Source organism: Python bivittatus, unplaced genomic scaffold (genome assembly GCF_059951505.1).
Source record: "Python bivittatus isolate LINGU-HERP-01145 unplaced genomic scaffold, Pbiv_v1 ctg000080_np1212, whole genome shotgun sequence".
Classification (NCBI taxonomy): domain Eukaryota; kingdom Metazoa; phylum Chordata; class Lepidosauria; order Squamata; family Pythonidae; genus Python; species Python bivittatus.
This window is the reverse complement of record NW_028277035.1, coordinates 52,959,825-52,971,892: the sequence shown is the minus strand read 5'-3', so window position 1 is coordinate 52,971,892 and position 12,068 is coordinate 52,959,825. Positions and strand designations below refer to the sequence as shown.

The window sequence follows — 12,068 nt, the reverse complement described above, 5'->3', positions numbered from 1 at the left end:
TACAGCGGGAGAGATGGAGTGGAGGAAGGGGTTTGTAGGCACATTCTTCTCCGCTGCAGAAATCTTTTGCTGCGGAATAGTATGAAATATAACTTTAAGTGACCCAGGAAGGGGGATACCTACAACTGGTTCTATGTCGAAGCCTCTCTTGTCTTTCTCCGTCTCCACTTCTCCCCCCTGTGTTCTGGACAATGGTGGCGCCCGAGACGCCTTTCTTTGGCGGCTCATTCGAAGCGACGCAGGCGCAGAGCGCGGCTGGGTGATTCTCGGGTACTTTGGTCGGCGGGTTTCGGAGAGGCGGAGGACGCGCGACCGGCGGCGTCTAGTGCGGGCAAGGTAGTTTCTGAGCATATTCCGCTGCGGATTGTTTTGCTTCCAGGACTTTCTTCACACGGTACAGAGATCTCTCGGGATGTTTCCCCCTTCCTCGCTTTTTTCCCTCAGCCCCAAACTCCCAACTGTTTCTTAGGGAGGATCCACAGACCTAGGTGACAGATTACTGGCTTCACAACTCGGTCTGTTTTTGAAAGTCCGTCTCCTGTCAAAACTGGCAGTCGTGGAGTTGGAAGCTGCTGTCCAGCAAACACAGACCCGCCGTATTGAATTAGGGTTGTAATACTCTGGATCATATAGCTGTAAATATGTATGTATGTATGTACGTACGTATATATGCCGGTAAAATTTTTAGGCTTCTGAAAATGAATGTGAGCAGACAAATACAACATGCATGTCCTAAATTTGCTTCAGATACGCCAACACCATCTTTAGTTGTATTTTATTTGAATCACCTTTTTGCTTCTGACAACTTACTTAGGTGCATGAAGTATTACACAGTTCATATTTTAATACCCAAATGAATGATTTGCTAAGATCTTTAGAGTGATGTTGTTATAATTTTAGTGATATTTTCAGGATAGCTTATCACAACATCTTCCAAGAAAGCAAATAATAATGCTTCTTTATTTTCAGTGGACTAATGTATACAAATTGTAATTTTTAAGTTAGAAAAGTGCTCTAGGAGGGGGAAAAAACCCTGCCTAACTGCTGTATTTATATTATTTGTTTTTTCTCTCTAGGAAGATTAGTGTGTGAGAAATGAATAGCAATGAACTTCAGGCTTGTGAAGATGAAATTAAATCTTTGGAAGAAGAAATTAAAACGTTAACAGAAGAATATGAACACAGTCAACATCAATCAATGGCATACACTGATGCAGAAATAATGGAGACTATGTAGGTAATTTTTGTTTATTTATTTATTTAAATAATTTATATGGCTACCCATCTCGCAGCAGTGTCTTTGGGCAGCGTACAAAGATTAAAACCCAACAATTAAAACGATAACCCATGGTGCCCCACGTTAAGTGACACCTTCCAATCATAAAAACACATCATCAACAATATGACTAGCCTAACCTCCTGACCCAAATGCCTGAGGAAACAGCAAGGTCTTCAGAGCCTTACAAAAAAGGCCAATTGGATCAGTACCATCTGGATCTCTGGGGGGAATGCTGTTCCACAAGGGCGGTGCTACCACATATTTGGCTTGCAATCACAAAAAGGTAGGCCAGCAATTGGAGTGTTCCATCCCCAAAGGCTAAGGAGTCTTCTTAAATCTGTCCTCGAGAACATTAAATATTAAAGCATAAGTGGCATAAGAGTTCTGTGATATTTAGGTACAGTAAGTTGACCAAAATACCTAATGATTTGATACTACTTAGTTGGTTTCCTGAATCACTATGGGAGAAAATTCATAGTGCACACATTTTTATTCAACTTCAAGCTCTCTGAGAACCAATATTTAGAGGGACCAGATCTTATGGGTTAAAACAGCTTTAGTAAGAATTTTAATAGAGCATTCCCTTGTCTCAACCTTAATTAAATCCTCAGAGAGCCACGTTTGGTACACCTGCATTAATATCCTCAAAAATTTGGATTGAGTAATCTCATGTGGTAAAATTGATAGATGAATTAATTATATTCCACATAGGAATTTTGCAAGACCTTTGGCCTCAAGTATCTCAATTAGAACTCTCAAAAATATATAAAGAGAATAATTGTTGCACTCTTCAGGACATTGCAAGAGCTGTAAGATACATGGGTGCTCCATCTACCTGTTATAGGTAGATGACATCACTTGTTCAGTTCTAGACCCATCAGTGTTCTAAATTTCTTTGGCCTTCTCACACAGGTAAAAAGACTGTGGAAAAATAAAATCGCTTGTTCATAAACCTAATTTCTGTGCCAATGTATTAGAGTTTTCTCATTTAGCTCTAGCTCATAAAATATTTCTTTACTGTAGGAAATTACTTAGAAAAGAGCCTGAAGAAGAACTGAAACAATCTGAATCTTCTCCAGATCAGGAAACTCAACTCAACTTGTTAGAAGCTGATCTCTCATTTCTAATGAAACTTACAGGCATTTTCTTTACACATTATTCCCGGAAACTTGCAGGAAAAAGTAGGTATTTTAACAATTATTATGTTATTTATATACTTTTTTCACACTTCATACATTGTTCTGGTTCAACACTGTATTTCTAATATATCTCAAATATTGCTATTGCTGTATTTTAATAATTAATATTAAAATTATTAGCTACTATTCACTAGCTAAGACAATTCAAATTTGGTTATTTCTGTCAACCAAATAGGATCAAACTGGCTTATCAAAGTATTAGCTCAGAAATCATGACAATTACTACATATCTACTTGCATTTCATAGTCACAAAATAGGACTAAAATTGTCTGAAGTTGATTAGGACATTCTCTGAATTTTAAAAAAAAAACCTTCATTATATCAAAAGTATCCCCAAAACTATTATAATATTCAAGAATAGCTTGACAAATTCTAGAATGCTCACATATTAGTGAAAGCTGTCAATAGTTATTTGTCCCAAATAGTTAAAGAGATATTAGCCTTGTTTTCATGTAATGCTAAGTCATGTTTCAGTGTCATGAGACAAGGTATAGCAAGAGACACCTTTTTGATGCCATGATTATGAGGAGGATAGAAATATTCACTTCTACTTTAGATGAACCACAGTTTGTTATGGTTTCCAAATCTAAACAATCTCAACTATGGTTTGTTGAAAGCTGACTTGTTTTAATAAACCCTAATTAAATAACTATAATTCTGGATTCAGATAACATACTAATCTAAAACTGATGCAGTTGTTTCTAATCTGTGGGGAAGGGGAAATGCATATAAATGAAGCAGAAATTTGTGCTTTTTTAATTGAGGAAGTTTAATTTTAATTGATGTAGGTAGATATTGCTGTTTTTATTAATTTGATTAATCCTTTTAAAAAGAGTTTTAGTATATATATTTCATTTAGCTACAATTTCCATATGTTAAAAAAGCATTATATAAAGAGCTATTCCTTTTTTGTTACTTTAAACTTAATTTAGGACAGGAAGGCCTGGCGCAATATGGTTCATGGGGTCACGAAGAGTCGGACATGACTTAACGACTAAACAACAACAACAAACTTAATTTTGTTTTGTTTTTGTTTTTTGCATAGGCTTCAGTTCTTTAGGAGATATTAGTTAGATTTGCTTCATTCTCTGCCCCATTCTTAATAGTCATCAACTTCTTTCATATACTTTTTTCTTTTATTTTAAGATCACATCTCTTATGGGGAAGCCAAATTCTCCTCCATATTCCAATTGTGATTGTTATACAGAAAGTTAGATAGATAAGGCTCTTGTGCAGATTTTAACAAGTTCATGACAGTAAGGGAGTCTCTTAGATAGTTAGGCCCCAGTTGTTTTAATGGTCCATAAAGGTAAATATTGTCTAAAGTGTAGCTTAACTCCTGGTGGTTATAGCAGCACATTTTTTGGTGACAGAATGGAAATGCTTTGTCATTGCCTCCTGGAAAATGTTTTCAACTTCCCAGTCCAGCCTATAATCCTGAGATTTCCTATCCAAGTACTAAGCAGGTCTGATCTAGCTTAGTCCTTTTAGAGATCAGCCAAGGTTGGCTTACTGTTGCCTCTGCCTGGAAAGCAATTGGCAGCAAGGTCATATGATACCAGTACCTTGCACTGGTTAGCAGCATTATTGCTATGTTGTACACTAGTGTAACATCCTGATTCTTGTTCATGGTTACTGAAGGCATTGCAGTAATATAAACAAAGTACGGGTGTTTATTTCCAAATCCAAAAGCTTGCAACTGGTGTACTAAATATAGCTGTGGGAACACATTATCTTTGCCGCAGCTGCCACTTGTGAATTCATAAAGGGTTCAAGAAACTCTCCAGACCATGATCATTTTGTTTCAGAGAGAATGCATCCTATCCAAAACAGGCTGAAGCACAGCCCCCAAGTCCAGTTTTCTGTTTACCAGCAGTATCTCTTTCCTTTCTGAATTTATTTTCAATGTGTTTTCCATCATCCAGCCCATTATCGAACTTTAATAATATTTGACACACCTCAGTTATCATTTGGAAGATTCCAGCTTTACGCAATGGAGTCTTCGTGGTGGAGAGCAGGAATGCAGAGAGTGTAAGCAAGCACTTGTCATCAGTGGACACTATGAGGACTAGAGATCAAAGAAATCCAAGTCCCTTCTTCTGAGAGAGCAGCAATGCAGGAGAGCATAAAAAGTTTGAGACATCCTCAGATATAAATTCTGAACTATGTTTCTGGTCATTGCCAACTAATTTGGATTGAGGTGGTACATAAATTTCATTCATAAATAATAAATATGGTTCCAAGGAAACTTACATGATTTCCTGGAATACCAGAAAGGTATAGCTATCTGTGTTCATCCTTATCTTAAAGGGTGCCAAACACAACAGTTTCTAAGTGAGCAGGAGCAGTAGTGCAGATTTGTTCTCAACTGTTCTTTGCACTTTCTTGCTCTCCCATTCAGAAGAGTCCACTAAATTAGGTTGGAATTTTCTAGCCACAAACTAATCCATACCAATATTCCAGGTTACCAATTGTTTTATTGGAGTTGGATAAGAAGGAGTAATAGAGTTGGTTGTCATCCCATTCCAAACCTCTGGAAGACATAACCGCTCAGAGTAGCTGAGAGTTGGGCAGCATATAAATTTTATATTATTATTATACTTGAACAGTTTCATTAGATATTGAACAGCACAGGGAACAAGGTGAAATATTGAGATACCATGGATTGAACAGTAGTCTTCCAGCCCCACCCAAGCCTGAGAAGAACAATTAAACCTCCCCAAACCCCAGCCTTGACAGATGATCCAGAATGATAACATGGTCAGTGGTATCAAAAACTGCAAAGAGGCAGGCTGGGTTGCATTCCCCTAACCAGTTTCATCCACCAAGGTGATGAAAGCAAGTTCTGTACCATACTTCAGCCAAAAGTCCAATTGAAATGGGTGCAGTTAATCAGTATTACTGAAATGGCTATGGAGTTTTGAGGCCACCACCAGCTTAATCACCTTTCCCAGAAAACAGAATATTTAAAGCCAAGCTATGTTTGTATCTTTTTTGTCAGGCAGACATACAGTTAGTCCCCTACTTACGAACAGGTTACAGCGTAAACAGCGTAAACTAACCCTTTCTGGAAACTCCGACTCCAATGCAAACCTCAGTTGCAAACGGAAGGCGGGAGAAGGTGGGAAAGGGTTAGTTTGCAGCGTGCAGGGTCCAACTTCCAGTCTGACTTCCAGTTCTGACTTCCGGGTCCATCTTGTTCGTATTGGTGAAAGTTCGCAACATGAAAGTTCACAAGTAGGGGACTATCTGTATTTGGACTTTTGAGAGCACAGTTGCCAAAGGGAACTAACCTATTCATAAAATAGCCAACGGTAGGTGTGGCCAGTTACATTTACAGAAGGCAAATCTGTGAGGCTGCTCTCTTCCTATAGCCACCCAAGGTATTCTCTACCAGTCTTTTTGTCTTTTTTTCAGCAAGCAGGCATGTTTCCAAACAAAGTAATGGAGTCGAGCTATGTGTCATTTTCATTGTCTAAAATGCCAGAGGCACTTTATAAAATAAAGTTGCTGGAGGCTATAGTTTGCAGCTGGCTAATTTCCCATTTTTTTAATTAAAAGAATCTTTTTTTTAAAAAAAAGTCAGATATAGCAAACTTGGAGGAAGCCCGTCCAGCCATACTGGTGCCCATAAGCATCACACTGCCTATTTGTATTTAAGACAGACTGCTGCATTAATGAACTGGCTATGTATCTTATATTAAATATGGTTAGCTTTTAAATTTTATGTATTAATAGGGATTACATATGACAGAAGAATTAAACAGCTAATGACTGTAATGTATATATTTTATTATCTCTTTATTATAGATGGATCTAAAACTATTCAAAGTTATAGGCTGTCAGGAAATTGTCAGCCAATCTCATTTCAGTTGGAATTTAAACTCATGGAAGAAAGTCAGGTAATGGAATATGTTTTTAAAATAAGCTAGAGTATTTTACTAAGCTTCAAAAACTAGCATAAACAAATTGAATTTGTGAGATTTCTTTTGAAAGCATCCGTGGTGGTTGTCAGTGTAATTTTGGTACATTTATTTATTTTTCTGAAAAGCCTAATAATTTCATGCTGATGAATATGTATTAAAATATAACTTTTCTGTACTGATAAGTATAAGTTTTGTGTGTAACAGAAACATGTTACTTTATTTCAAACATTGTATTTTAATTATATTTGAGAATTAATCCTACATATACCGGGGGGGCAAAAAACCCCGGAATTTATTTATAAAAAATCATGTATTTATTTTTACATGTTCAAACTTTAGTCACCTTCAAAGTACTCTCTGTTTGACACAATACACCTATCGAGATGTTTTTCCACTGCTCAAAACAGGTTTTGAACTCATTGATTTTGATGCCTTTTAGTGCTTCTGCTGTTGTTTCTTTCACCTGCTCCACATTGGCAAGATGTTTCCCTTTGAGGACTATTTTCATCCGGGGAAACAAGAAAAAGTCGCACAGGGCAAGATCGGGTGAATAGGGAGGGTGGGGAATAAGGGTCATGCCGTTTTTGGTCAAAAACTGCTGAACACTCAGCGCGATGTATGCAGGTGCGTTGTCATGGTGGAAGAACCAGTCACCTGTTTGCCACAACTCAGGACGTTTCTTCCGCAAATCGCGATGCAACCTTCTCAAAACTTCCAGATAAAAACTTTTGTTGACCATTTCACCCAGAGGAACAAATTCCAAGGGCACAATCCCTCTCACATCAAAGAAACAGGTGATCATTGTTTTCACGTTCGATTTCACTTGTGCTTTTTTGGGTTGTGGGGATGTGGCAGTTTTCCATTGGCTGGATTGCTGTTTCGTTTCCGGGTTGTAGCACCAAGATTCATCTCTGGTTATGACTTTTGAAAAAAAATCAGGCTCAGCCTCCAACTGCTCCTTCAAAGCACGGCATGCAGTCAAGTGATTGTCTCTTTGTTCAGGCGTGAGAAAGCAGGGCACGAATCACCCATCATGAAATAGGCAAACGCGTTGAAAGAGTCTCTAAAAAAAACTCACTGAAGCCAAACGCAGCCCTTCACAACAACTCAGTTGGTACACTGAGGCAGACGGGTTCCTAGAACACTCACCTAGCTGAGGAAGCCTGTACTACAAGGGGCCCGCCCTCCAGAAGATAATTCTGTTTTTTGGGGGGGGGGTCCCCCCTCATATAGGATTAATATAAGACAAATCTTTATACAGTTAAAGACACAACATAGTAGGATAAAGAGATGAAGAAGAAAGAGGAAAATAAGGCGATTAATTTCCTAGTTTTTTTAACTATAATTTTTAGAACAGTCATCTTTACTGGAAAAAGTTAAAGGAGAAGAAATGGAGACAAAGGGATGTCTGCAGAGGATCCTGAAGTTCTGCACAAGAATGCATTCTGATAAAATTAAATAGATACAATTTTGCCAAAATTTAGAACTTGAATGTATTCTTCTGTTTGTTTGTTTTGGAAACACACACAAAAATAAGTTCTGATAATCCTTTCTTCAGTTAGCAATGCAACATTATGCTTGATTTCTCAGAAACAAGTTAAATTGATAAACAAGCAAGGGCTAAACCATTGTAAAGAAATCTAAATTGCCAGTAGGTGGCATTATTTTTAATCTATGACAGCATAAAATTAATATTAAATTATACATCCTATGAATTTGTCTTTTTGATGAAGAATTGTTAATTTTCATAAAAATATACATTATCTTCTAAAAATGGGTTCTATAAATTGGTAATGGCTCTTACATTACAATTTTTCTTCATAAGTGTCAAATCATTTATAATTCCTTTATTGAAAAGTCTCACAAGGCATAGACAGCTTTTTTTTTGGTTATAGTAAGTTTATGAAATATTAATATTTCTCACATCATAAGCTATCTCGGCCATTATGATTATGGTAATGGTAATCTGTGGTATGCAACACTTGTATGGAAATAGAATTTTATCACTTACAATAAGATACCAAGAGCAGGCATGCTTCTCTTAAAGTAACCTCCACCCCCACAACTTAACAAACATGATGTGTGTTATTACTGACAATGATTGTGCTCAAATTGATTATTTATAAATCTTGTGGTCTAAAAGGAACTTGCTGAAGTATTTTCAGATTTTGTGTTCAAAAGTTTCAGAATACAAAACAGCTTATGCAATTTCAAACAGTGGTGAAAGAGAAGAGCCAGTTTTTCTTCTGTACTTGGGAAACAGACTTCAGAAATAATATTTGGAAGTGCCTTGACAACTAGGTGCTTTTTGATAATTTACATTAAACAGAATAGGCCTTATTCCTGGATAAGGAATGTTGGTTCTTGCTAATAGTGAGAAAGATGAGGTTCAGAAGCTGCGTATTGCTCCTGGAGGAAGCCAAGTTCCACTATTTATGTTAAGTTGTTGGTATGATTAAGAATTCATTTTGTCTCTTTTATAATGTATGAAATGGCTGAAGGAGCAAGCATTTATATTATGGAAGTGCATGGATTCTTTTGCTCCATTTTTGGATGTATGCCTTAGTGCTGATTATTCTCCCTATCAGTCCCTTGGTAGAAGTTGTTTACTGAGTATATTGCTTGCTAGCATTTTTCAAGTGCGCACTAAAGGAAAATGCTGTGTATGTGTGTGTGTGTATTGCATATATACATTAGTTTGGGTTCTGAAGATATCTAATTTATCACTTCTGAAAATATCTTAAATAATAAGCCCTTGTTTCCAAAAACATTCCCAAATCTAATTTTTCAAGGGGATTTGTCTATCTGAATGTTGTTATGGGATCATATCCTTCAGAACCAGCTGTGTACATATAACTATTGAGCTGAAGATCACCTTCATGCAGTATTCACATTCCTGTAGCATTGGGGTTTATTACTTTCTGTCTCCCCATAGCATATGCACGTGTATCAGGACTATGCAGTGTTTCACATCTGAAGGGGAAAAGATGCTTCAGAATACCCAAGAGGCTCATATAATATCTGTTGGCAACTTCTTAAGGCAGCTGTGTGTCTTAGGATTGCGCAGCTGCCTTCCATAGTGGCAGCATGATCCCAAGAAAAAATGTGTTTGGTTTAAGGAGTTGCCAATAGAAATTGTTTGCACACTTGTACTCCAACACCCATTTTCCTTTGAATCTGAAGCACTGCACAGCTCCAGTATGTACCCAGAGTACATAAACATCTATCAAAAGTCTTGGTATTTTGAAATGTTTTGTATTTCTTTTTGTTTTGTTGCCGTTTTTTTTCTAAAGGATCCATTTGGTTTCACTGCTTTAATTTTTAAAATCTTTGGAATGGAATAGAAGTATATTATAAAAGCTCTGAACTGCTTTGAAGATACCTATATAAAACGAATTAAATTGTCCTTTCTTGGTTATTTGATCCTTCAGTCATAAGATGACATCTGGATATAAACTATTATATTCAAATATCTATAGTTTATCTAAAATATTGTACCATTGGTAAGTTTTGCTTCTCTGAGCACACAGGAACACTTTCACACAGCAGAAGTTTACTGTGAGAATAAAAATATCATCTTTGCTTTTGGTTTAGTATGCTGTAAATTCAGTCATTGTGGTTCTAAAAGATAGTTTATTTTGATTATTTATAGCTTAGTACAAGGATTTTGAACCTAAGACATGTCCTGCAAAGGTGATCCTGTGTATGGAGAGCAAATGACACTCACTAGGCTTAAGTTTTTCCTTTACCAAACAACAAGTAAACCGTGTGGACAAGAGGAGTTTTCTGACAGAGTCCACAATACCTTCTTAATAAGATTGATTTTAGCAACAATGATCCTGAGTCAGTTGCCTTCTCTTGATGTTGTCTGGTAATTAGAAGCATGACAATACAAGTATGGCAATGACTACTAAACTTGCTGGATTCATAAATAGATTAAAATATTTTTAAATCTAAATATTAAATGCAATTCTTTGCAAATGCCATATTCTGTCATATTTTTAATGAAATAATAAAATATGACCCTGTTTGAATTTAATACATATTCCATAAAAATAAACTCTGGAAAATTAAACATGAGACTATGCAAAATATCTAAATATGGATTCCAATATATTCCATTATAAATTCACAATGAACTCTTAATAATAAAAAAAAATTTAAAAAAGAAGAAAATACTATGGCAACCAACCCCCCCCCCCGCAAAACATGGTCATATGCCTACAATCATAGCACTAGTGCATTCCTTTCAATGTGCATTCCTCATTGTGTGCCTGCTTACTCTCTTGTAATCCCTTCATCTCCAATGAATGTAAATGCAAACATTAATTCTCTTCTTGCTAATTATCTCAGTGCCGAAGTGAGCATTCCAAAGGACAGGGAAGTGGGGAAAAAAGAGCTATAAGATTTGTTCTTTTACCCAGCTTTCTCTTGAGTTGAGTTCCTGAAACCTTCCCAGGTTGTATCCTGATGCTGTAAAGCAGGGTTCCTCAACCTTAGCAACTTTAAGATGGGTGGACTTCAACTCCCAGAATTCCCCAGCCAGCCATACAGCAAGGTTGAGGAACCCTGCTGTAAAGCAAGGGAAAGTGAAGTAAAATCGTAAGTGCAGTCACGGTCACATGATTTTCATGTAACAACCGCTTCATTTAATGACTAAGGCACCAGTCCCAATTGCAGTTGCTAAACGAGGACACACAAATGCTTTCACAGACAGGATCTGAAATATTTGCAGGCTGAATCTCTGGCCTTGACAACAGCATCTAATGGCACTACATAACAATCTTGCACAGTTAATGCCTTTAATTATCCCAATACTGGTATTCATGGACCCTAACCCTTTTATACATTACATACTTTAAGGACACCAGCAAGTCAGCTAATTGTGCATTCTTTAACACCTGCTTTTGGGAGTGTGAGTTTTAATGTGCCTTCAGGTGCTTGAAAAATGTGTATTTTTGGCTTATTGAGTTGGAATTCATTTAGTAAATAAAGATTTAATAAACAATGACTTAACATCCATATGCGTACTAGTTCTGCATGTAAAGCTAGATTTAATATGCAATTTGTGGTTTCTTTTCTCTCCCCCCCCCCCCAATATTGGGTCCATATGAAATATGAAGATGTCCATCTAGTCCATTCTAGTATCTGGCGCTCCTTAAATGCACTACCTGTCTATAATTGGAGATATCGGGTACCACATAGAATATAAGCTGTCTATGAAACAATCATTTGGATTTATTACTGGGAACTGGGGAATCAGTTTATCCCTTCTACACATTTTTAAAAGTTTGCTTTGTAAAGATCTTAGATCAAAGGAATGCACAAACCTGAGTATACATCCAGAAGCTCTTTGCTGCTATGTCATAATCAACCTGATCGTACTTCACCAATCGACAGTTGTTTTGGGGAGCATTTAAATCTCAAATTCATTTGAAGTTTCTCTTAATATTTGCTATTAAATATTAAGTAAGTTGTGACTAGTTGACAGATTTATATATAAATTTGATTTGCTCTTCACTTTTTACTAATAATTAAACTTTTTTTTCCAGATGAACAGAAATGTTTCAGCTATAGTAACTGACCTTAACATTATAATAGCATGTGACACGTATTGTGATTTAAGCAAGCTTGTTTCAAGGTAAGATTATTGAACATGTTGCT

The 12,068-nt window shown here is 36.6% G+C and overlaps 1 protein-coding gene across 4 annotated transcripts in view; it reads left to right on the top strand.

Annotated features, from left to right (window-relative positions):
- The first annotated feature begins 56 nt into the window (after positions 1–56).
- CENPP (centromere protein P) overlaps positions 57–12,068 on the top strand; it is a 176,630-nt gene continuing 164,618 nt past the window's right edge. For 2 of the 4 annotated variants that reach the window (XM_025166915.2, XM_088134102.1), the window contains exons 1-5: positions 57–394; positions 1,077–1,232; positions 2,302–2,459; positions 6,289–6,380; positions 11,957–12,045. In XM_025166915.2, the coding sequence (XP_025022683.1) occupies positions 1,096–1,232; positions 2,302–2,459; positions 6,289–6,380; positions 11,957–12,045 (476 nt within the window). In that variant the 5' untranslated portion in view covers positions 57–394; positions 1,077–1,095. Of the gene's footprint in view, positions 395–623; positions 644–1,076; positions 1,233–2,301; positions 2,460–6,288; positions 6,381–11,956; positions 12,046–12,068 lie in introns of those variants that run through there. The other 2 variants (XM_025166916.2, XM_088134101.1) reach the window with 2 other exon arrangements.